The 27,641-nt window shown below is 37.6% G+C and overlaps 1 protein-coding gene across 9 annotated transcripts in view; it reads left to right on the forward strand.

Moving 5' to 3' along the window:
* Ralyl (RALY RNA binding protein like) overlaps nucleotides 1-27,641 on the forward strand; it is a 683,608-nt gene that overhangs the window by 442,351 nt on the left and 213,616 nt on the right. For 2 of the 9 annotated variants that reach the window (XM_021196092.2, XM_021196093.2), the window contains exon 1: nucleotides 19,744-19,971. The exons of the other annotated variants lie outside the window; for them this stretch is intronic. In XM_021196092.2, coding sequence (XP_021051751.1) covers nucleotides 19,935-19,971 — 37 coding nt within the window. In that variant the 5' untranslated portion in view covers nucleotides 19,744-19,934. Of the gene's footprint in view, nucleotides 1-19,743; nucleotides 19,972-27,641 lie in introns of those variants that run through there. 9 annotated transcript variants of the gene reach the window in all.

Below are 27,641 nucleotides of genomic sequence, written 5' to 3' on the forward strand. Positions count from 1 at the left end.
GAATTGAACAAAACCATCTAAGATCTAAAAATGGAAGTGGAACAATAAAATAAACCCAGAAGGAGATAACTATGGAGATAAAAATCCTAGGAGGGAAATCAGGAACCATAGGTGCAAGCATCAGCAACAGAATACATGAGATGAAAGAGAATCTCAGGTACAGAAGATTCCATAGAGAACATGGACACAACAATCAAAGAAAATGCAAAAATGCAAAAAGATCCTAACCCAAAACATCCAGGAAATCCAGGACACAATAAGAAGACCAAACCTAAGAATTATAGGTATAGATGAGAATGAAGATTTTCAACTTAAATGGCCAGTAAATATCTTCAACAAAATTATACAGGAAAACTTCCCTAACCCAAAGAAAGAGATGCTCGTGAACATACAAGAAGCCTACAGAATTCCAAGTAGACTGCCCCAGAAAAGAAGTTCCTCTCTGACACATAATAATCAGAACAACAAACGCACTAAATAAAGATAGAATATTAAAAGCAGTAAGGGAAAAGGTCAAGTAGCATATAAGGGCAGACCTATTAGAATTACACCAGATTTCTCACCAGGGACTATGAAAGCCAGAAGATCCTGGACAGATGTTATACAGACTCTAAGAGAACACAAATGCCAGCCCAGGCTACTATACCTTGCAAAACTCTCAATTACCATAGATGGAGAAAACAAAATATTCCATGACAAAACCAAATTTCCACAACATCTTTCCATGAAACCAGCACTTCAAAGGACAATAAAGGGAAAACTCCAACACAAGGTGTAATCTACACCATAGAAAAATCAAGAAAGTAATCTTTCAACAAAGCTACAAGAAGATAGCCACATGAAAAGAATCCCAACTCTAACAACAAAAATAATAGAAAGCAACAATTACTTTTCCTTAATATCTCTTAATGTCAATGGACTCAATTCCCCAATAAAAACACATAGACTAAGAGATTGACTACATAAACAAGACCCAATATTTTGCTGCACACTACCTCAGAGGAAAAGTCTTAAAAACAATTTTCCAATCAAATGGTCCCAAAAAACAAGCTGGAGTAGCCATTCTAATATAGAATAAAATCAACTTCCAACCCAAAGTTATCAAAAAAGACAAGAAGGGGCACTTCATACTCATCAAAGGTAAAATCTTCCAAGATGAACTCTCAATACTGAATATCTATGCACCAAATGCAAGGGCATCCACATTCATTAAAGAAATTACAGTAAAGCACAAAGCACACAATAAACCTTACACAATAATAGGGAAGAATTCAAAACCCCACTCTCATCAATGGAGAGATCCTGGAGACAGAAACTAAAGGGAGACACATTGAAACCAAAAGAATTTATGAAACAAATGGATTTAACAGATATCTACAGATTTTATTTTATCCTAAAACAAACAGATGTGCTTTTTCTCAGCACATCATGACACCTTCTCCAAAACTGACCATCTAATTGGTGAAAAAAACAGGCCTCACAGATACAAAAGTATTGAAAATTTCCAATGCATCCTAGCAGATCACCATGCACTAAGACTTTTCTTCAATAACAACATAAATAATAGGAAGCCAATATTCATGTGGAAGCTGAACCACACTCTACTCAATGATACCTTGGTCAAGGAAGAAATAAAGAAAGAAATTAAAGACTTTTTAGAGTTTAATGAAAATGAAGCCACAACATACCTAAACTTATGGGACACAAAAAAGAAGTCCTAAAAGGAAAACTCATAGCTCTGAGTGCCTGCAAAAAGAAACTAGAGAGAGCATCTACTAGTAGCTCGAGAGCACACCTAAATGCTGTAGAATAAAAGGAAGCAGATTCACCCAAGAAGAGTAGACGGCAGGAAATAATCACACTCAGGGCTGAAATCAACCAGGTGAAAACAAAAAGAACTATTCAAAGAATCAACCAAGTCAGGAGATGGTTCTTTGAGAAAATCAACAAGATAGATAAACACTTAGTCAGACTAACTAGAGGGAACAGGGAAAGTATCCTAATTAACAAAATCAGAAATGAAAAAGGAGACATAACTACAGAACCTGAGGAAATCCAAAACACCATCAGATCCTCCTACAAAAGCCTATACTCAACAAAACTGGAAAAACGGGATGAAATGAACAACTTCCTAGACAGATTCCAGGGACCAAAGTTAAATCTAGATAAGATTAAAGAGTCCTATATCCCCTAAAGAAATAGAAGCAGTCATTAATAGTCTCCCCCACACACACCAAAAAAAAAGCACAGGATCAGATGGGTTTAGTGCCGAGTTTTATCAGACCTTCAAAGAAGACCTAATTCCAACTCTCCTCAAATGATTTCACAAAATAGAAACAGAAGGTGCTCTACCCAATTCTTTCTATGAAGCCACAATTACTCTGAGACCTAAACCACAGAAAGACCCAACAAAGAAATAGAACATCACAGCAATTTCCCTTATGAATATTGATGCAAAAAAACTCAATAAAATTCTCACAGACTGAACCCAAGAGCACATCAAAACAATCTTTCATCATGATCAAGTAGGCTTCATCCCAAGGTTGCAGGGATGGTTTAATATAAGGAAATCCATCAATGTAATCAACTATGTAAACAAACTCAAAAACAAAAACCACATGATCATCTTGTTAGATGCTGAGAAAGCATTTGACAAAATCCAACACCCATTCATGATAAAAGTCTTTGAAAAATCAAGAATTCAAGGCCCATATATAATCACGATAAAACTAATATACAGCAAACTAGTAGCCAACATCAAACTAAATAGAGACAAGCTGGAAGCAATCCCATTAAAATCAGGGACTAGACAAGGCTGCTGACTTTCTCCCTAACTATTTAATACAGTACTTGAAATCCTAGCCAGAGCGATTCAACAACAAAAGGACATCAAGGGGATACAAATTGGAAAGGAATAAGTCAAAATATCTCTATTTGCAGGTGATATGATAGTATATATAAGTGACACTAAAAATTCCACCAGAGAATTCCTAAACCAGATAAACAGCTTCAGTGCAGTAGGTGGATATAAAATCAACTCAAACAAATCAGTGACCTTTCTCTACACAAAGGATAAACAGGATGAGAAAGAAATTAAGGAAACAACACCCTTCACAATAGTCACAAATAATATAAAGTACCTTGGTGTGACTCTANCTAAGGAAATGAAAGAACTGTATGATAACTTCAAAACTCTGAAGAAAGAAATTGAAGAAGATCTCATAAGATGGAAAGATCTCCCATGCTTATGGATTGGCAGCATCAATATAGTCAAAATGACTGTCTTGCTGAAAGCAATCTATAGATTCAATGCAATCCCGATCGAATTTCCAACTCAGTTCTTCAGAGAGTTAGAAAGGGTAATTTAGAAATTCATCTGGAATAACAAAACCTAGGATAGCAAAACATATTCTCAATAATAAAAGAATGTCTGGTAGAATCACCATGCCTGACCTCAAGCTGTACTAAGAGCAATTGTGATAAAAACTGCATGGTACTGGTACAGCGACAGACATTTAGATCAATGGAATAGAATTAAAGGTCCAGAGATGAACCCACACACCTATGTTCACTTGATCTTTGACAAAAGAGCTAAAACCACCCAGTGGAAAAATGACAGCATTTTCAACAAATGGTGCTGGCTCAACTAGCATTTCAAGTCTATGTGGACCAAGGAACTCCACATAAAACCAGAGACTCTAAAATTTATAGATTTATAGAAAGTAAGGAAAAGCCTCAAAGATATGGGCACATGTGAGAAATTCCTGAACAGAACAACAATGGATTGTGCTGAAATATCGAGAATCAACAAATGGGACCTCATAAAATTATAAAGCATCTGTAAGGCAAAAGTCACTGTCAATAAGACAAAAGGGCCACCAAAAGACTGGGAAAGGATCTTTACCAATCCTAAATCTGATTGGGGACTAATATCACTAATATCATTATATATAGATAGATAGATAGATATAGATATAGATATATAGATAGATATAGATATAGATGTAGATATAGATATAGATATAGATATAGATATAGATATAGATATAGATATAGATATAGATATAGATATAGATATAGATATAGATATAGATATATCAAGAAGATGGACTCCAGAAAATCAAATAACCCTATTAAAATTGGTATTAAAAATGGGATACACAGCTAAACAAAGAATTCTGAACTGAGGAATACCCAATGGATGAAAAGCACCTAAAAAATGTTCAACATCCTTAAACATCAGGGACATGCAAATCAAAACAACCCTGAGATTCCACCTCACACCAGTCAGAATGGTTAAGATCAAAAATTCAGGTGATAGCAGATGCTGCCAAGGATGTGAAGAAAGAGGAACACTTCTCCATTGTTGTTGGGATTCCAAGCTGGTACAACCACTCTGGAAACCAGTCTGGCTTTTCCTCAGAAAATTGGACATAGTACTGCCAGAAGATCCCGCAATACCTCTCCCAGGCATATACCCAGAAGATGTTCCAACTTGTCATAAAGGACACATGGTCCACTATGTTCATAGCAGCCTTATTTATAATAGCCAGAAGCTGGAAAGAACCCAGATGTCCCTAAACAGAGGAATGGATACAGAAAATGTGGTACATTTACACAATGGAGTACTACTCAGCAATTAAAAAACAATGATTTCATGAAATTCTTAGGCATATGGATGGATCTGGAGGATATTATCCTGATTCACAAAAGAATACACATGATATGCACTCACTGATAAGCAGATATTAGTCAGAATCTTAGAATACTCAAGATACAATTTGCAAAACACATGAAACTCAAGGAGACAGAAGACCAAAGTGTGGATACTTCTTGAATGGGGAACAAAACACCCATGGAAGGAGTTACAGAGACAAAGTTCTGAGCTGAGATGGAAGGAAGGACCATCCAAGTTCTGCCCCACCCAGGGATCCATCCCATTTACAACCACCAAACCCAGACAGTATTGCATATGCCAGCAAGATTTTGCTGACAGGACCCTGATATAGCTATCTCTTGTGAGGCTATGCCAGTGCCTGGCAAATACAGAAGTGGATGTTCACAGTCGTGTATTGGATGGAACACAGGACCCATAATAAAGGAGCTAGAGAAAGTACCAAAGGAGCTAAAGGGGTCTTCAACCCTATAGGAGGATCAACAAGGGGAATGCCAGGACCAGGAAATGGGAGTGGGTGGGTTGGGGAGCTGAAAAGGTGGAGAGTATAGGGGTCTTTTTGGATAACATTTGAAATGTAAATGAAGAAAATATCTAATAAAAAAAGAGGAAGAGCCGGGCCTGGTGGCGCAGGCCTTTAATCCCAGCACTCGGGAGGCAGAGGCAGGCGGATTTCTGAGTTCGAGGCTAGCCTGGTCTACCAAGTGAGTTCCAGGACAGCCAGAGCTATACAGAGAAACCCTGTCTCGAAAAACCAAAAAAAAAAAAAAAAAAAAAAAAAAGAGGAAGATTTCTCAGATAGCTAAGGATGTTAATTGTTTCTTTTTGAGTTTCAAAAAGCCATTTGTGTTTCCCTTATTTGGATTTCTGTTTAAATTTTAACCTTTTTAAAATTGGGTTATTGGTCTTGATACATATTTTCTGGAGTTCTTTATATAGTTTGTATACTAACTCTCTATCATATGTAAAGATGGTAAAAATGTTTTCCACTTTGTAGGCTGCTACTTGGTCCAAATGATGGATTGATGAAACTTCTTGGTTTCATGAGGTCCCCTGTAGTAGTTGTTGATCTTAGTGACTGTGACAATGATGTTCTATGTAGAGAGTACTTTCTTGTGCCAGTGAGTTTAAGTCTATTCCCCTCTTTCTCATCTATCATGTTCAGTTTACCTGGTTTTATGTTGATATCTTTGATCCATTTGGAACTGAAAAGCATGCACAAAATTGTCTTTTAGTAAGTGAAAAAGAGAAGGCTTTCTATAAATTTGATATAAAAATATCATTTTTCAAATCTATCAAGACAATATCACAAGCTGGATAACCCAGAGACCCAGGATAGAACCAAACACAATTGTCAATAATAATAATGGTAATAATAATAATAAATGAATTGATTTCTAATTATATTCTGCTATACTCATTAACTGGAGCCTAACCCAGTCATCATCAAAGAGGCTTCCTCTGGCAGCTGATAGGAGCAGGTGCAGAGAACCACACCCAAACATTAAGAAGAACTCAGGGAACTCCACAGAAGGGAAGGAAGGATTGTAGGAGCCATAGATTTGTAGGACACACAAGAACATGGCCCACAGTATCAGCTAATCAGGGCTTATGGGCACTTACAGAGACTGAAGCAACAGTCTCCAAGTCCATATGGGTCTGAGCTAGTTCCTCTGTATATAAGTTATGGTTGTGTATATGCAGGTTCTTTTAGGAGTCCTAAGAGTGGGAGAGGTATTATCTCTGTTTTGGCTGTTATTGGGACCCTCTTCCTCGTACTAGGTTGCCTTGCCAAGGTTTGACATGAGGGTATGTGCCTAGTCTTACTGTAGTGTACATTTTTTATTAGATATTTTCTTCATTTGCATTTCAAATGCTATCCCGAAAGTCCCCTATACCCTCCCCTTGCCTTGCTCCCCAACCCACCCACTCCCGCTGCCTGGCCCTGGCATTCCCCTGTACTGGGGCATATGATCTTCGCAAGACTAAGGCCTCACCTCCCATTGATGGCCAACTAGGACATCCTCTGCTACATATGCATCTAGTTACACAGTTCAGGGTGGTACTGGTTAATTCATATTGTTGATCCTCCTATAGGGTTGCAGACCACTTTAGCGCCTTGGGTACTTTCTCTAGCTTCTTTATTAGGTGCGCTGTGTTCTACCCAATAGCTGACTGTGAGCATCCACTTCTGTATTTGCTAGGCACTGGCATAGCTTCATAAGAGATTAGCTATATCAGGATCCTGTCAGCAAAATCTTGCTGGCATATGCAATACTGTCTGGGTTCAGTGGTGTATATGGGATGGATCCCCAGGTGGGACAGTCTCTGGATGGTCATTTCTTCTGTCTCTGTAACTCCTTCCATGGGTATTTTGTTCCCCTATACTTTTATGTTCAGTTGATATCCCTGGAAGCCTGCTTTTTCTGAAGGGAGATAGGGGTAAAGTAAGGTTGGGGTTGGGGAACTGGGATGAGTGAAGGGATGGGAAACTGCAATGTGGATCTAATAATATATGAGAGAATTCTAAAAAGATTTTAAGATGAGGTTACTGCTAACATTTTAGTCAATGATGCAAAGATAAAGATTGTTCTTTGATGAGGAGCATGATAAAGACATATACTGTTATTACTAGTATGTAATATTGAAAGAATTAGATTTTTTTTTTATATCTGGAATTTTTAGCCAGAGCAAATAAACAAGAAAAAGAAATACTATGCACTAAAATAGTAAAGGAAGAATTTGTTTCCATTGACACTATTGTGTGTTTGTGTGTATTTCCCTGTGTGTAACTTTAAAAATTGTACCTAAAACTAGTTATAGCTCATTAACGCATGATGTTTCTAATGTTGTGTTCTAATCCTTCTAGAAATACTAAAATAAATTTTAATTTTGAAGTAATGGATTTGAGATAGTTTAAGATCTGATCTATGTGGACAATTGTAGCAATAGCAGGGAATACTTATTCTTCACACTGTTCTCAGAACTTTCAATATTTTATTTAAATTGTTATTCAAACCATCTAGGAGTATGTAATAGGAGGAAAACACATTACTAGTGAGATAAACTGGTGTAAGCCTATGAGGAAGACGGGACTAGGTCACCGAAGGCAGAACTAGATCCAAACAATGGAACATCTTTCTTCTATAACCTCAGATGTAAGTTAGACACTTCTAGCAAATGTCTAATTTGACACTGGAAATTTAAACAAATATTTGATGTATAAATATAAATTTAAGAAATAAAGAATAAGTTGGCAGAGAAGAGAGGAGTTAGAATAATAGAGAATAATAGAAAAACTTAATTTCATCATGTAGTAACATCAAGTAGAATGAAAATTGCCCAAAATGCCTTGACTTGATAGTCTTATAAATGCTTTGTAAATCTCATTTTACAAAGTTATTAGAATGTATGGAATTTATACCTTTTAGCTGTTTATTTTGTTCAGCTTTTCCATTATATTGGACAGCTGTCATTATTTCTTTCAGGGCATAGTCACCAGTTAGCATATTACTCTTGACTCACATATCTATACTAGTCTCTAAGAGAGAAACTGTTTAGACAGCTGACTGTACAGTTTACTAAATGCTATGTCAGTGTTCTGTGTGGGAATAACTCCTATAGCAAATTCATTGCTAGATTATCAGGTCCTCTTTCATCACTGTCTGTGACGTCAATAGAAGTAGAACCACCATTTGGAGTGTTGAGGTACTGGATAAGCCACACTCCTATCAGTCTGTCTGTTTGTCTAATAGTTTCATAAAAATTCTCTATAGATATGTAGAAATTCATATCTATATGAAATTTAACACCCATTACAAATTGTCAGCTTAGCTTCCCTAGGATTTGATCTTTGTCCTTTTGTAATTGATACATTGTATACTGAACTGCTTTGTGGATAAATGGGGACATAGAATCACATCTACTAACTATTACTATAGAAAGTAATGGACAATTGTTAGGACAATGATAACAGAAGTATCATGAGAAAAATGTGTCAACATTAGTTATTAGATATTAATTAAGCCTTACCATGCTGTTCTTTGCCAACACCTCCCCTAAGTCTACACCCTTCTCTAACCATTGCAGTCAGCTGTGGCTTCATTTTTTTTTTTTTTTGATGAGATCTCTTTTTTTATTAATCATTACATTAATTTACATCTCAAATGATATCCCACTTAATACCCCTCCATCACCACCCCCTCCCATATCCACCCTCCACCCTCTGCTTTGCCTGTATGAGGCTGCTCCCCCACCCATTCACACTTTCCCACCCCACTGCTCCAGCATCTCAGGAACCAAGAGCATCCCTTCCCATTGCTGTCAGGCAAGGCCATCTTTTGCTACATATGTATCTGGAACCATGGATCTTTCAAGGTACACTGTTTGGTTGTAAGTCTAGTCTTTGGGAGAACTGGGTGGTCAGGACTGCCTATGTTGTTGTTCTTCTTATGGGGTTGCAATCCCCCTCCACAACTCCAGTCTTTCCATCAGCTCCCTCACCAGGTTCTCTGAGCTCAGTCTGAGCTCCAAGCATCCACACCTGTGGGGCACTGGGCTATGCACAGACAGGCTGGTCTCCAAGATTGAAAAGTCATCCAATCCTTAATTAATAACTGGTTTTCTTTTACAGAACTGTTAGCTGCCTACCCCAGTCACACAATTAACATGATATTTTCTTCCTCAGCCATCTACAACAGACTGTGGTGTGCTCCTAAGCAAATCATTGCAGGCATAACTTTTGCTATCCACACTGTGCAGATATCCTCTGCTGGTGTTCTGCTCCTTTGGTACAATTATTCTACAGGTCTATCTCCACATGGGGCCTGCTGCCACAGATCCATCTGAGACAGCACCATCTCCTGAGACCTACAGACAACAAAGCTGCCTTTCTCCAAAAATCTCATCTGACTGAGGACTCCTGAGACAAGTGCTGAACCACAGAAGACAGAGTTGGGACCTTCCAGCTACAGATGGACTCTCTTGCCAAAGCCAAATGGCTGCTGAACTTTGGGGAAAGTTACATGAAAGTGAGGAAAGCATAATGTCTATCTAGATTAATTAACTGATGTTCAAAACTGATGTTATTACCCTCAAATTGTACTACCCATGGAACAATTGATTGATTGTACAATCTCTTGCCTTCCCAACCCTTACCCTAGCCCTCCTCACTACTCTGACTTTGTTCTGCTACTTCTCCAGGCTGTAGGTTTCCTTCTTATACTTCCATCCACCCTAAATTTTCAACACAAATGACACAGTCACATCACTAACTCCCCCCTTTTCTTATAAAAACAGATGGGAGAGATGTGGAGCATTGGGCTATGCACAGACAGGCTGGTCTCTAGTGGAGCTGAGGTCTGAACCCCAGAAGGGTGCTAATTCACCTACAGGACACAGTAGGCGTTCCCTCATGCTCCTGGAACTCTGACTCCTGCCTAAGTTACTGCCCCCCACAGGCCCCACAAGAGAAGCATGGCTAGAAGTCACATAGGCAATGTCCCAAGCTTCTGACTTTCAGGCTAAACTCCTCCCCAGTTACCTAGCAACAGAAAAGATAGCAGCTCACTTTAAAAGGGGCTGTTAGGTCCCTGCTTGCTCTCTCTCACTCCTCTCACTCCTTTCTTCTCTTACCTCTCACTTCTCTCACTCCTCTCTCTTATCTTTGTCTTCTCTCCTCTCTCCTCTCCTCTCCTTACCATTCTCCCTCTTACTCTCTTTCTCTCTAGCCTTTCCCCCTCTCTCTTTCTACCTTCTCTCTTTCTCCCTGCCTTTCTACAATTAAGCTCTAAAACCATAGACAGTCTGCTCATCAAGATCTGCTGCTTTCACTCTCTCTGGTGTGGGAACCTCTCTTCCCTCATCCCTCTCTCCTATAACCCCGGGGCTACAGAGAGTGGCCCCAAGGTCCCCAGGCTGGGCTGCCCCTTGTCCACCCACCCCCGAAGAGTGGATCAGAGGCTTGGACGCACACCAGGGGCTGAGTGGAAAGAGTGTGGCAGCCCTCCCATGTCTGCCTGTCCAGAGCATGGGTGGAACTCTGGCAGGGTGTGGGCCTTCCCTTCCCCCTTCTTCCCCTAGGCCCCTTTTTAGTTACCACACACAACTGAATTGGTCAGTTGTTGACCTGAACCCCTGCGAGACCACCACACCAGGTTCCTGTCAGCTTCATTCTGACTTCTGTTCCACTCTTATATTCTGTCTTAGAGATGAGAAAATCCCTTAATATCAAGGCTTGTAACTTTAGATTCTCAAAAAACCAAAACAAAAAGTACATTAGAACTTACTTATGATTATAAACAATACATTCAGTTGTGTGACCAGTGATTAGTATCTCATTCTTTTTATTTTGTATTTAATATCTATTTATAACTTGCTATTGATTTTCTGTGGATTTCATATCATATACCCCATTCCCCCTCAAACTCACTCATCTCTACCTCCCCTCCTACCTGCCCTACACCCTGGCAACCTCCCTCCTACCCGCCCTACACCCTGGCAACCTCCCTCCCACAGTGAGAGGGAAAAACATCATCTCACTGTAGAAGCTGTAGTGTGTCACAGTGTACTCTTTTGTCCACACTTCTTTGCTTGAAAATGTTCATTGCAATGACTTGGTCTGGTATGAGAACTTAGGCTACTGCTACTCTATCAATACTGGAACCTCAGTGGGACTCAGCTCGGATACCCTCTGGTTGCTCTGTGTCATGGAGATCCTATAGTTTTGGGTCTGTAGGATCAGCCCCTTCATGCACTCCAAAAGTTTTTCAATGGAGTGGATATTGGTGTGTGCCAATACAAAGCCCTGAATCTAGGCCTGAGAGGCATCTGAGGTGAGCAACAAGCTATGCTGGCTCTTCCTCTCTCCTGGTCGGAGCATCAGTTCACTGGCAACCCATGCAATCACAGCCAGCTCTATCCTACTTTCCAAGGGAACTACAAGGTCTGCTTTATTGAGTGTTGGAGCTGGTGAGGAACATGGTAAATTCTCTCATTCTTAAGAACCCAGGAGGTGAGTTTTCCTGTCTGCCATAGGTGTCAAGGGATGAGGGAGGGGAGGAGGGCATCTCTCCCTCTTTTGTACCACCATACAGCAGATACGAGGCAGGGATGACACTCCTGTGCTTGAGCACCTGCAACACCCTCATAAAGGACCAGGTCTACCGTTGTCCATGCCAGGTACAGGGTTTACTCTCTGAGTATTAATGCAAGCTAGAGGCAGGGCCAGCTCTCCTGTTCTCATAGCCCTAGGCCCAGCACTCGCACCTGCCACCGGTGTTGAGGGGCAAGCAGAAGGAGACCTAGCAGGATTCTTCTTGTTTTTTCCCTGGGAGCCTATCCAGCATACTCCTTCCTGGACTGGTGTTTGTACACATGAACAATCATCTCTGCTTTTGATCATCATTACATGAGCCAGATGACACTATTTAAGTAAACAAATTTGAATATATGAAAATATTTCACGGCTCCAGATACACATGTAGCAGAGGATGGCCTTATCTAACATCAGTTCGAGGGGAGGCTCTAGGTCCTGTGAAAGCTTGATGCCCCAATAGGGGGATGCTAGAGTGGTAAGGCAGGAGTGGGTAAGTGGGTGGAAGAGCACCTTCATACAGGCAAAGGGGAGGGAGGAGAGGGGGAATGGGAGGGGAGTTTGTGGAGGGGTAACCAGGAAGGGAGATATCATTTAAAATGTAAATGAATAAAATGATTAATAAAAAGAAAATGTTTCAAGTTAATTTAATTTAAAAAGATATCATATATGAACTTGTATTTTTCATTTGAAGTTATGAGATTTATTAGGTTTAGATTAAGATCAGCCATGTGGGAAGGAGGTGTTTATGGTACTAGAGTAGATGCAACATTTATCCCAGAAATTGTCAACACGAATACATTTTTATTCAGTCAAAATCACATAGTTACAAGTTGAAATCTTTGTTCCTTTGTTGTTGCTATATTTGTTTCTTATAAAAAGTCACTTCAAATGATCTTGGAAATATAAAATCATTTTAATTGAATTATCACCTTCTCACATGTTTTATTTTTGTTCATCTTGTGGGAGTACTCTAATGATCATTTAATATTAACTAATCCCTTCAGTGGCCTTCCAATCCCTCCCTTCATGTTGTTTAAAGAAAACATTAGATTTAGTTTTCACTAAAGTAGAGTATTATTTTGAAAATAAAATTTCAGTCTTTTTCCTCTTATAGTTCTTATTCCTATATAAAGGGGCATTTAAGTAAACATATAAAACTGGTTTTATAATGATAAGGGAATCTTGAATTGCATTTACATATTTACTGCTCACATACTGCTGTGTTGGTAATGGCAAATGCAGAGTTTATTCAAATAGTTGTCTTTGAAAGACATGTGTGAGGTCAAAGAATATCCAGGTTGTTCTGAACTCCTAAAAGGAGTCCACACAAAATGAAAATTTGAGATGGATTCCTAAAATAGCCTTGGGCTGAGTAGTGCCAAATTATACCTGGACAGTCATTCAATTCAACTCAGCAGGCTTAAGTAGCTCATCATGTGATAATTATAACTGAATATGAATAGAAAAGGAACTCGGAGGACAGGGCTACCATGCAGACTACTTTTGCAGGCAGGTAAAATCCAAAATGAATTATACTAACATACACACTTTACATTGAAAATGTTTGGAATTTGTGAGTAAAATTAACACTGCAATTAGAAACTATGGTATATTTAATGCAACCTATACCCAGAAATTAATATTTAGGTGGCATTATTAACCTCCTCCATGAAGGATTACTTACAGTTAATACTTGTTAAAAGAGAGGTGCCATTGCCTTCAGCTCTGTTGTCACTAGCATTGAACCTAGAAATAGAGGAGGTAGACAGTAGATAAAACATAGGAAAGGGCCAAAACTAATAAAAATTAGAAAATTAGATGATGATCTTGTACAAGCGTAGAAGAAAAAAAGTCCAGACGAAGCTTGAAGTTAAGGGGGAAAAAAAATGGACATTAAAGGAAATAATATCCGAGAAAATGAGAAACTTGTGTAAAACTTTACATAATGCACTTATATCTCCATGTAAGTTGGCTGCATTTTGCCTTTCTGCTCCTTAGGTGCTTTTTACTCTTCAGCATTCTTGTTCTGGATCTGTATTGCCTTGTTCAGATCTTCTGCAGCTAGCAGCATGTACACTGCAAGCACACCAGGACAATGCTTCCCTTTTGTAGCTCATAGCATTCAATCATTCTGGCTTTTAACATAAGGTAATGGATGAACATTCAGATAATGAGTGGTTGAACACATGGAATAGGCACTCTGATAGACTATTATTAGTAGAAGGATAAAAAGCATACACATATCATTTTTAAAAGTCTATGATTTGATATCAAAATATAACCTAAAGTCTTCATAGGCACAGAAACTAATATGACAACAGATCCAGTTTTTTATTTCTTTGTAAATGCAGCACAGTTCCTTCATCTCAATACACAAAAGCAAAAGCTGTGATGCAGTGATTCTTCCACGTACCCTTCTAGTCTACCTAGACTGCTAAAGCAAAATGTAGTAGAATACTTGACCTAGTCCACCAGAAGTATATTAACCAGAATTCTAGAGTCCTTTAAGTCCAAGATCAAGGTACTGGGCAATTCAGCACCTTGTTGAATGACATTTTGATTTTTTTATTTTTTTCTGGTTCAAGGAAAACAGTATCTTGGTATGCTCTTAAATGGCCAAAGGGAAGCAGTTTCTCTAAATATTTGTAGCAAGGAACCAGACGCCAGTTACAAAGTCTCCTTCACAATACAATCACCTCCAATGAATTCCCATGCCAATTACCATCTCCTTGAGTATTACATTTTCAAACATGAGCTTGGGTGGAAAGTCATACAATTGAAAATAATTAATAACATATATCAGGAACATGCGTTATTATTGTTTTCATATGTTTGTGAGTTAATTGATTACAAGTAATAGCCCTTTAATGTCCTTGTCACCCTAAAAGGACTTGTGCTTCTTTTGAGTCTAGGATAATTTTACACCTTCATTGTGTGACAGAACTATCACTTGCTCAAAATACATTTAAAGGAAATAAATATCTATTCAAAGAAACTAATTTTTTTCATACTTTAATAATACTTTAATAAATCCAAAATTGGTTATATGTTTACATGTATTGTTTTCTTTAAACTATTTGTATATTATTAAATATGTGGTTAAATCAGAAGGACTCAGAATAGAGAGTTTTACTGCCCTTCAAAAACTGTAAGTTAATCCAAATATAAATTTAAAGCAATACATCTGAAAACAATGAAAATGATACATCTGAGTCTGGATAATTCAATACAAACTAACAAAAAGTGATGAACCTTAAATAAAATTTCAGGGAAAACATTCAGAGTATGTGAGCAAGAGTAAGAGAAAGGCTCGAGAAACAACGCCACTAATGAGATTAAATGAAAATAAGATCGATTGTATGATGAGTTCTAAAGGAAACATGATTTATCTTTTTTAAATATTTGTAAGCATTAAATACTTCAAAAACTTAATGATTTCAAAGAGTGCTTTGATGTTAGAGCACAAGGAACTGGAGAAAGTCTTCATAATAAACTCCAATTATGTTCTTCTAAAAACAAAAGAACTTCTTTTCCAGATGTACTGAAAAATTTTAATGGAAAAAAAAAAAAACCAAGAAATACAGACATGGTTTGTTTTCTTTTTTCACTTCAACCACAATGAGGAATAAAAAAGCATTATTCTGAAAATTACTACTATTTGAGCCAATACTACAAATGAAAACTTGGAATGTACTTGAGGTAGTTGTTTTATATTCTTTCCCTTTCAAATAGAAAGTAAAATGAGATCTTAGATGAAATGGCAAGAAACTGGTCTTAAAGGGATAGTTATTGGATAGTTAGTGATCTTTAGATCAGCAAGGGTCAGAACACTTGGGTACTAGTGAATGATGTGAGTCTAATACTATGATACATTGGCAAGAATTCAAGTAACTTGATATAAATATGTGGAAGGCTGCAGATATTTTCTTTTTTTCTTTTTCTTTTTTCTTTTCTTTTTTACAGTTCTTGAATTTTATCCAGCAGTTGAATGTCATTTGGTTATCACCCTGAACAGATATGAAGTTGGTGTCAATACCTAACACAAATTGCACTTGAAAAGAGATATTTTGGTAAAGAAAGAAGCCTTTATGTCAGACATGTGAAGAGAAGGTGGTACCACAGGGGCGGCAGGCATGATGATGAGAGAAAGCAGGAGAATATACTCTTAGCATCTCTCTGCCTTTCCATGATAAGAATGTCGTAAAGTAACTGTGAGCTGTAGGTAATTGTTCGAAAAGAAGAACAGTGGAGAACAGAGTTAAGACATGGATAACTCATGACACTTAAAAAGAATAGTTTCCAAGGATGTGGTTTCTAGAGGAAATGTTCTGTGTTAACTTGATAAAACTCCCAAACTTAAATCCCTGCAGGGAGTCTATGGTCCAAATTGCTTAAAATAATCAACATTTCTTTCCCTGAGATTTTTCCATCAGCAGCTTCCAAGTGACATCAGTTGTAGGCCAGCTATGCATTCAAGAATCTTGGTGGCATAACATTATATCATCTCAACTTCAACTTTATTCTAAGTATTCTCTGAAATTCTAGAATCACTCAGTTTAATTTGTGTCATGATAAAATTGTTAGAACTTCTTGTGTCTTGAATTTCATAGAAAATTGTAGAAATCTTTTTTTAAATATTTTAAAACACAAGGATTTTACAACATGTTTAGAGTTTTACATGTGGTATGCAGAAAAGGTAGAATAGAGCACATCTAAAAGGAAAATAACCATTCCATCAGAGCTGAGACTTCCTCTGCCAACAAAATCACTCTGGAGCTAACCTTGAAGACCCTGCCCCCATCTCTCTCTCAACATATATATTTGCAACTATTATATTCATTTATCTTGACCTTTACTAATTGTACTGAGCATGGCTTTGTTTTGGATTTTCTGGGTTTTTGTTTTGTTTTGTTTTGTTTTTGTTTGTGTGTTTGTTTGTTTGTTTTGTGGAGTCTCACTTCCTTCATAGGTTCTGAAAATATCCCTTCTACTTTATAAGTTAAGCTATATCTTGCTGTTGCTGAACAATATTCAGTCAGATTTGAAGCAGGACATGACATATCTTGCTGTCAGTGAGACTTAACCTCTGAGTCTCACTTTACTGAAACATTGAGAATGAGGGTGACGATAGAAATAGTAAAGGCAGAAGTGGAAATACTAGTTCAGAGGATGGTTTTAGAATTTGATGGAGTTGTGCTTATAAAATGCAGGGAAGTCTGGGACCCTGCTTTCTCAGTGTCAGCTCTTACTAAGTAAGTCATTCTCAGGGCATGCTATGTTCTTGATTTATGTGCTTTTCCAGTACACTAGAGGATCCTTCAGTAAAAAGCCCCCCCCCCCCGCCAAGTTACCCACAGCACATTCACTACTCAGACTTAATTTGTCCTGGTACAGTTTCCAATAAAATTATCTCAGTACATTATCTGTAAGATGTACAGTGTTCCTACTCTTATGCCTTGCTATGGAAGTTTCCTTGTTTCCAAACTTGGGATAGTAACACCTAAGTAAAAGAACTGCTCTAAAAGTTTGAAATGTTTGAAATATAAACTTTGGAACAAAGTTATATTTGTCTGCTCATATTAATCTCTCTGTGTCTCTGTCTCTGTCTCTCTGTCTCTGTCTCTGTCTCTGTCTCTGTCTCTGTCTCTCTCTCTCTCTCTCTCTCTCTCAAGCTTGCACACAGGCAGACAGACAGACAGACCACATATTTATTACTTGCTTGCTCTTAGAAGGTGAGATATATTTCCATCTGGCCTTCTGTCTCCTGCCCCTTAAAACTGCCAAGGTGGATGCTTATTGGTCTTTCCTTCCTGGGTAATTCTGAGGTGCCCTCTTACTGTAGCATAAAACATGCCAACATTAAAGCCATTTGCTCAACCATAAAACTCAAGACTGTGTGGATGGTATTCTATGATGTGAGCAAAGTAACATTAGAAAAGAGTGACAATATAAATTTCTCTATGCAGCTGAAAAGTCAATCATAGTGAAAAATTTGCCTGATAAGAGCTGCCAGCCATAGGTGAATATAGGAGAGGCAACTGCTTTAACAGCTGTGATGATGGTAGGACATGTTGCTTTTCATATGTGAAGAAACGTACATAAATTATGTAGTCTGCATAAAAACTGTTCAAGCTGATATTAATGAGTGAAAATGGAATATTATTGTAAACATAGTAAATTGTCACTTTGACTATGCATAATCCTATATCCAATCTAAACTTACAGGCATGAGCATCCTTACAACATTATGCTATCAGTACCTAATAATCACTGACTCTTTTCTTCTCCACATCATGCATTTATACTATATAATAGGAAAGTACTTTCTCTATTTGTTGTATTAAAACAGTTTGCTATGGCCAGCCATCTATATGGTATTGCTTCTAGGAAAGGAGTTAATATTATTTTTAATGGAGTTGCTATGTATTTGATATAATGTTGCTTCTATAAAGCTAAACTAATGTAAATCAGAGAACATTAGAGTTATCCAAGGAAACAAAAGATAGATATGAAGAAATCATTTGATTTAATAAAGTCACTACAGTATTTGCATATTGTCTGACTTCATTGAAAATATATAATTATATAGACTTTATAATTTATTAAAATTGATATATTATGCAAGTATTTGTTGAGTTTCTACTCTGTGCCGTTGCCAGTCTGATCTCTAGATACTCTTTGATAAAGAAAACAAAGTTTTCTGATGAGGAATAAATATCCCAATAAAAAGATCATCAAAAGCAAGTTAATATGGAGTATCATAGGTGATTCCTAAATATTATTGAGAAATATAAACAGAAACAATGTAATGGGACACATACCAAACTATGTAAAAATACACAGGTAGGGTAGGGATAGCAACTGTTAGTTTGATAGGACATAGAACAACGCAGTCTCTAACAGCCTTGTTGAAGCATGAGTACTGTTAGTCAAAAGTGGAGGATACTGTACAAAATATTGAAAATATCTTTGGATAGCATTCTTAACATCTCCAATTATGGAATGCAATAATTACTAGAATATAAATTGATTTTTACATTCAAATAATCCTCCTGTTAATGCTTACAAAGATATTTTCTCTACTAATTCTCACTAAAAAGAAGAAGAATTTTGACAGCTGATCATGGCCACTTTTACTGCTCTAATGAATTTAACATTATAATCTAGGTGACCTATTACCAAGATATATTCCACTGTTGTATATGAGTCCTGCTGAATGTAAAAACAAACAAAGAAACAAACAACCATACTTGTTATTTTAGAGCCACAAACACTCAGGAGTATCTGTGCCAGGCATCTCATTGTGCTGGATGCTCAAGATTGTTCTTATCTGGATAGAGTACACAGCTTGTGAAGTCACAGTGGCCACACTTTCTGTCTGGGGAGACGGTAAAGCATGCTTAGGTAAGGTGTCACCTCAGTATTGTCAGAGTAGAGGACTGAGCACTGAAATGAGGCTGGAGGTAGATGGAAGGTTCTAGCAAAACTTTCTGCAAGGAGCAGCACAGTTCCTAGCATGCATTAAGTTCTTTCTGAGCCTAAGTTCCAACAGTGGACTCCTCCTCATATGGATGTTAAGCATAGAGTTCTGCTTTGTTGTCAAAGTGCACACTGGTTGAAGAAATAGACAATATGGCAAGTGATAACTCCTTCAGTAATTAACTATACAAAATGCACAAGGGGGCAAATAAGGAAAGAATAACAAAATGCAAATTTCAGCATTTTCAAGTGGGCAAAGGATATGTGGACTCACAGGATACTTTTTAATATTTGAAAACACCATACAAGGTTCTTCATGTTTCAAACTGTAATTTTCAGCGTTACTGTTCCTGCTAACTATATGAATCTGTTTGTAATTCAACATTGCTTCGAGCACAACACTTTAGTAATCTAGATCTTATTAAAGAACATAACTAACATCGGTTGGGGTGTTAGAAAATTCTAATTTTCTCTGGGAGATTTGCATTGGACAGAGTAGTTACAGGCAGTGGCACATCCCTGTAATTTTACGAGAATGGTATTGCCCTGGCTTTCACTGTGTGATTGCTGGTTACCTTCTGTCAGCGAGCAACAGCCTCACTGCAAAGCAGGAGCAGAACCCGTCTCTTTGTCTCCGTGGTCAAACCAATTACTTCTTAGAAAGTCGGTATTTCCTTTTTCAGAATGACCATGTACAGGAGCAAACGCAGACATCAGAGATGTAAGTAGATGCTGAACCAACTTTCTCATTTGACTGTGGTGAGAAAAAGATACTTGATTTCTTAAAAGGCTAATCATGACTCCTTCCGATATCTGCTGGTAGTAAGAGAGATTTTGTAGCTCTTTTAACCCTAACCTTTATCTTTATCCCTCTTACATGCTTGAAAGATGTTAGGGGAGAGGGCATAATTTGCTTGTTACTATGGTAACCCTTGAAAAGGTTTACAAAATCAACAGAGAAACAGATCCAATGCAGTTTCAGCCCAGCTCAGCAGCCTTCATTCATGCAGGGCGCTGGACAGTTCTTCCCTTCTTTATGAGTGATAGATTTTTTTTTTTCTTTCTTGGAAGTCTATGGAAAGGTTTGGGAATTCAATGTAAAACTTCTATTCATGCCTCCAGCTGCAATTATAAAATCTCGAGGGAAATAAAGCAGTTCAGAATGGAGGAGGGATACTTAATTGTGAATGACAAGGTGAATATACAGGCTATGTCCTGCCAAACTTCTCAGTCCAGAGCATATTTGTAAAATAATTCCCTGTGGACAAAAGGTTAAATTTTTCAAAAGGTTAAAAGGAGTCATTTGGAATCCTCCCTACAGAGCCCATTCTCAGTTGAAAGGAATGAAGCTAAGTCTACAACATAGATGATTATGAAGCCCAAACCCTCAGGATTAAGCTGAAAAGCAAAGACTGACAATAAAACTGTCTGTGGCAGGCAATATACCTCCCGTGAAACCTTCTCAATTGCATGTTTCTCTAGTAAGTCAAACTTTCTCGCTTTATCTTTTCTGTTGTGGAAAGTAAATATAACCAGTGAGCTCCAAATGGCCTATCACTAACCTTGTTTACCATTTCACTCTGGTATTGATTGGCATCTTATTCTTTACTCAGATCTGTGCCTTCTCACTCTTCATTACAGTGTGTTTAGATGTTATAGAATAATTTCAAATGCAGAAAGATTATGAGCAGCAGTTCCTCTGTCAAAAGTCCATAACCTAAGAGGAATGCAATGTTGTGACTTATCATTCACTCTTTGGTCTATTTTTCACTTTAGACTTCAGAACTAATGTTGTTCTTGTTCAAAGAAGTTTTATGTGCCATTCAAACCCCTGAGTGCTAGGGATATCACCATGACAGCATCTCTTTCTTATAACCAAGGTATAATATTGTAGCATGCTATACTTTTTTTTATAAACATGATTGGTTTGAAGTCTACAAATATATTGATAATTAATTTCCTTGTGATTTCCTCATACAAGAATGAATCTAAATTATGCATGCCTCTAAACCCCATCTCCCACCTCTACTCCTGTGTGTTTTACACACCCCCTCATTTTTTCCCTTGAGGGTAATCAGTGCCTTAATGCATACAGCAAATAAAGGATTCACAGAAAAAAATCACATGCAGTTTTTCTCCCCCTAAAATGTGCTTGCTAAAGTCTGCGATTAAGCAGCAGGAGGAAGTTGTGAATTACAGGAGACAAACCAGGAGATGTATAATTATACAGGCGTGAACACAGGAGGGTGAACTAAAATGCTGTAGCTTAAAAATGTCCAAGGTGTTAGTTATGTTCAATTGTATCAGTTAACTGCATTATGTTCTATTAACTGCTTCTATTTTCTAATAATGTACAATATCAGAAGCCATAGATATAATAAAATTAAATGTATAAAAAGCCTAGCAATAAAAGCTAATAGAATCCTCGATGAATTTCTATCTTGCACAAATAGTATTTGGAAGAGAAGTATGTAATATGATTGCTTCTAATCCAATGAGTATAGAAGGTGTCTGAATCACTATATAACCAACTTTCAGATCATTTTTATTCCTTATATCTTTTATATAAGTGCTTGATCATGTAAAAAGCATTATATTCTCCTAAGGCAATTGTACTGCAATTAAGGCAATAACTGCACACTTAAAAAAAAAATTCCCTGTTGGTAGAAAACAATGTATTCTTGTGATCCTCTTTTAAATAAAAATAGTTCACAATGAAACCTTCTGTTTTTCTCCTTTCCTAAAGATTTTGTAAATATTTCTCAGTAAAACAATACAACCCCCTTTAATTAACTACCAAAAGGAAAGGAAAGGTGCCCATGGCTGTGTCAATGCTTCGAAAAACGGAGAGCAAAGCATCTTGCAGAGAGAACTGGAAATATAATTTGCATTAAGCCTTTGACGATCCATGCGGGACCTTAAATCAATTCTCAGTTATACTTTTTGCATAAGAGGAGAGGTGACAAGTGCATTTCTTCCCTTAATTCTGGAAAGCAGTTACCCTAGAAAGTGCCCATCCTCAGTGTTCCTACAATGAACTTTCTTACTGCACAAATTCAAACCAGCTCTCAGATACATGATTTACTGAATGGTTTTTGAAAATGTTTGCATGTGTCAAGTGCTGATTTTTGTAGAAGCCAAAGAGACCACTTTAAGAAAGTCTAATAAGCAATAAGTATTTTTAAAATAGTAATTTTCCCAGGAAACTACTATTAGTATGTATGAATTTTTACCTTTGTGTTTCATATTGCTTTCTCAAGGGTTATTTATTAAAATACACAATTCAATTTTTGAAAAACTCATATTATACATAAACAACAACTACCTGTAACCTCACATACTGAAACTCCAGAAGACCTTGAGAAAATGTCTTGGGAGACATTTGAAAGGCATACAGAGATACATTTATAAAATAAAATAAGGTGCTCTAGAAATACTGAGTACAACAAATGTAGAACCCACTTGGCATGTTAAAGAGGATGTTCATTTCAGGATAACCCTGTTCTTAAATATGCTTACACTTTATCTTTTACTTATTTGGAACAGGGATTTATGTTGTTATTGCTAGTGGGACACTTTGGTAGGCCTATCTCCCTTGGCACCTTTAGCATGTATATAGATAGTCTTATGTCAGCTTGACACAAGTAGACTTATCTGAAAGAAGGGAACCTCAATTGAGAAAATGCCTCCATAAGATCTAACTGTAAGGAATTGATGGGGGGAGGTTCAATTGATGGGGGGAGGGTCAAGCTCATTGTAGTTGGTTCCAGACCTGGGCTGCTAGTTCTGGGTGCTCTGAGAAAACAGGATGAGCAACCAAGAAGAGCAAGCCAGTAATCACTGCTCTCCATGGCCACTGCATCAGCTCCTGCCTCCAGGTTCCTGTCTGGATTGGCTAGTTTTGTGTCAACTTGACACAGCTGGAGTTATCACAGAGAAAGGAGCTTCAGTTGAGGAAATGCCTACATGAGATCCAGCTGTAAGGGATTTTCTCAACTAGTGATCAAGGGGGAAAGGCCCCTTGTGGGTGGGACCATGCCTGGGCTGGTAGTCTTGCGTTCTATAAGAGAGCAAGCTGAGCAAGCCAGGGGAAGCAAGCCAGTAAAGAACATCCCTCCATGGCCTCTGCATCAGCTCCTGCTTCTTGACTGCTTGAGTTCCAGTCCTGAATCCTTTGGTGATCAACAGCAGTGTGGAAATGTAAGCCGAATAAACCCTTTCCTCCCCAACTTGCTTCTTGGTCATGATGTTTATTCAGGAATAGAAACCCTGACTAAGACACTGTCCTGTGTGAGTTCCAATCCTGACTTCCTTCAGTGATGAATAGTGAGTGATATGGAAGTGTAAACCAAAATAAACCCTTTTCTCCCCAATTTGTCTTTTGGTCATGGTGTTTTGTCACAACAATAGAAACTCTAAGACACCATGGGATTAATTAAAGTGTTTAATTAGGAAGCTGAACAACAGTCACCACAGTGTTTTGTAACTACACTAACCCTCTACCTCTCACTTTTGCAAGATACAAATACTTCTGTAACTTGTTCAGGAAGATGTTTTCTAAGGTGTCTTCCATTTTTATCCCTCAGTCCCTCTACCACATAGGCAGTGCATCATCAATCTGACTTCATTCACTGATGGTTTTCCCTGTCTAGCATGGTGGTCCTAAATATAGGCTTTAGATTCATAGCTGACTCTAGAGAGTCTACAAAGGACTCTTGAATCAATATATATGTTAGCTATTGTCTGCCAAATTAAGAAAGATACAAATGTATATGTCTAGGAAAATGTATGTACATACACATATGCATGTATGTAACTACTTGAATCTTTAAAAAAATTAATAAAAATAATTTATTTAGAGATTTCAATGTATTAAAGATAATAGAGATAAAAATATGCATTTAGCATTAGACTTTCTTAAAGTGATCTGTTTGGCTCCTGCAAATATAGAAATAATATTGGGAGATTTTGATATTTCAAAACATTTGTAACAACATTACCCAGTAATTCTTAAATACATATAGATACTTTGTGAAAAATTACTTGCTGATACAAAATTTGTAATTGCTATGTTTATCTTACCTTTTATGTAAAAACACAATTATATCACAGGCACATCTTATATATTCAGTCTTTAGTAAAGTTCACATTCAAAAAATAGAAAAGTATTGAGTTAGCAAATGAAATGCACATTTATACCACAGTTATATTCTATTTGCCTTCTGAAACTACCTGTATGTCGGCTAGTCTTTTTCAGACCAGTGAATCATATTTAAACCGGAATTAAGCCTGTACCCTGGACGTGTACTTCCTTATTGGCATGTACTCCCTGTACCCATTCCTTGACCATGCTTCCTGTTGATACATTTGGATATGCAAATAGATGTCTTTGCTATTTAAAGTATCACTCGAATTCCCGTATGCGTTAGCTCTCTATAATACTCAGGTTGTCCTTCTCTTCTTTTTGGATGATACCTTGTATGTCTGTAGTGGTTTTGGCTTTTGGCTTGTATATGGGAAATTATCTTTTTATTCCACTCATCTTTTGTTTCTATTGAGACATTTTTTTAAGTGTACCTGTTTAATGCACAATTGTTTAAGGAAATTTAATAAGTCAAAGATTTGAATTTAATCTTTTATTACTTTTTAGACATGATTCGAGTTTTGGGGCTATAGCTATGCATACATGGTCCTTGCTGGGTACTGGAAGGTGATGCAATACAAGTAATGTGATATGAAAACATGCTATGGAAAAATTAAGGATTTATGGAAGTTGGAATGAGATACTTGCTTTGTACAATATGTTTATGAAATGCCAGTCTTTATAAGACAGCATCTAATCTAATAACTGAAAGGTTTCAGTGAGTGATTCTCTTGTACTCTTTAAAGTTCCAGGATGTATGCAAGGATGTATGGGGCAGTGTGAGAGAGAAAGTTCCTGTGGAATGTGGAATAACTGGAGAAAGGGAATTTTGAAAGCAAAATGAGAGGAAATAGGAGGAGTGAAAAAGTATCAGAAATATAGGACAAATAGAAAAACCTAGGAAAATGGAGTTTAATCCAGTGCATTTCACTTTTAACTGAACACAAACATAGTGTATATGTACTAAATTTTAAGAATAAGTATTTAAACTTATTCTCTTACTTAAAAGTGAGTTGTGTGATTCAACATTCTAGAACACACAAACATTCACACCCTTGCACTCACACAGAAAACTGTGATAAAACTCATGGACCACATGAAGCTCAAAAGGAAGGAATATTAATGGATGTTTCAGTCCTACTTAGAAGGGGGACCACTATAATCCAGGGAAGTAGAGGGTGGGAGGGACTTGGGAGGAAGGGAAGAGGGGGAGAGGAAAAAGGGGCAGAGTCAGGTGTGGGAGGAGATGGAGGAGATGTACAGAGGGTCAGGAAATTGAACAAAGTTATTTAGCAATGGGGGATGGGGAACTGGGGGAAGCATTCAGTAAGTCCCAGATGCCAGGAAAGCAGGAGCCTCCCAGGACCCCATGGGGATGACATTAGCTGAAATACCCCACAGCAGGGAGGAAGAAACTGTGGAGACCATATCCAGAGGTTAGTCATGTCCCTGTCCCCGACTGAGGGATGGAGCCACCCACCCATCTCCAAAATTTTAACCCAGAATTTCTCCTGTCTAAAGGAAATAGAGGGGCAAAGAGTGGAACAGAGACTGAAAGAAAGGCTATCCAGAAACTGCCCCACCTGGGGATCCATCCCACATAAAGACACCAAACCCAGATACTATTGATGATGCTAAGAAGTGCTTGTTGACAGGAGCCTGATACAGCTGTCTCCTGAAAGGTTCTGCCAGATCCTGACCAATACAAATGAGGATGCTCTCAGACATCCATCTGAATAAGCACAGGAACCCCAATGGAGGAGTAAGGAGAAGGACTGAAGGAACTAAACGGGCCTTATCAGTGGGAGGGGAGGCCCTTGGTCCTGTGAAGGCTTGATGCCTCAGTGTAGAGGAATGCTACACATAGCAGTGAGGTAGGAGTGGGTGGGTAGGTGGGGGAACACCCTCATCAAAGCAGATTAAGGGGGAATGGGATAGGGAGTTTGCAGAGGGGAAACAAGGAACAGGGATAGCATTTGAAATGTAAACATATAAAATACATTAAAAAATAAATAAATTAAAATAGTGATATTTTTGCTGAGTAGTGGTGCCTCACACCTTTAATCCCAGCAATTGGGAGTTAGAAGCAGGCAAATCTCCATAAGTTCGAGGCCAGCCTGCTCTGCTGAATGTGTTCCAGGACAGCTCAGCTGGGGCAATATTTCAAAACTTTGCTCAAAACACATACACACATGCCCCAAAACAAAAACAAGACAATTTTTATCTTTACACCTCATAAGCAGCTGCCCAGATGTCAAAATATATTGTTTGACTAGGTACATTTTCTATTCCTTGAAATATTATTCTTATTAATATCTTTGTATTATTGACATATTAACCTTACCTATCAATAAAGTGTATCATAAAAACTGAAATAGTAACTTGATGGAACTGTTATAAGTTGTCTTGGTTATTAAAGGGCTTCAAGAAGCCTGCTGCCAGTTTCTGGTTATGCAGAACTTTCGCTACTATTAGAAAGTGATTGTCTCAACTTCCAGTTCTATATTTATTGTTTCATTATGTGTTAGACAAGAGCTTATCAAAATAATTTAATGAAGCTACTTATTATACGTTAGCAAGATAAAATGATCATTTGAAAAATATTTATTAGTGATACCACTCTATGATTACTAGGGAATTCATTAACTATTAATTTTCAAATTATTTCATGTATCAAATACTGATGCCTTCTGTACACACTCAGTTAAGGATATCATCTATATGTTAAATGTTTTTAAGTTTACACGACAGTGTTAACTGGTTTGAGGCTTTGTTGATTGGAGACTCTCCAGAGCACACTATAAAATTCAATTCTTGATTTCTCTAGTATTGATGTTTTGGGGACTCTGGTTTGACATATCAAATTTCTCTAGAACATAGGAAACATAGTCAATATGAATTCTATAACTGGTATAGATGGAGAATGTGTAGCTTTATACATTCCTACATGGAATTGCATTGTTACATCTACATACAGTTGAGATGGTCTTTGTGCACAGTAAGACTGTAGATGCCAACCATGAGGTAGAGATGTACAAATGCTGACTGATAATCCCCCTAACATTAAGTGGAAATATATATAATCAGATAATCAGCCTTGTACCTAACCACAGACTGTTACAGGCTTTTGCCAGTGGCTAATTATGCCTGTAGTAGCTAATGGCAGGTTATGCCTGTAGTAACAGATTTCTCTCTCTCTCTCTCTCTCTCTCTCTCTCTCTCTCTCTCTCTCTCTCTCTCTCTCTCTC

The sequence above is a fragment of the Mus pahari genome, chromosome 4 (assembly GCF_900095145.1).
Source record: "Mus pahari chromosome 4, PAHARI_EIJ_v1.1, whole genome shotgun sequence".
In the NCBI taxonomy this organism is placed as follows: Eukaryota; Metazoa; Chordata; class Mammalia; order Rodentia; family Muridae; genus Mus; species Mus pahari.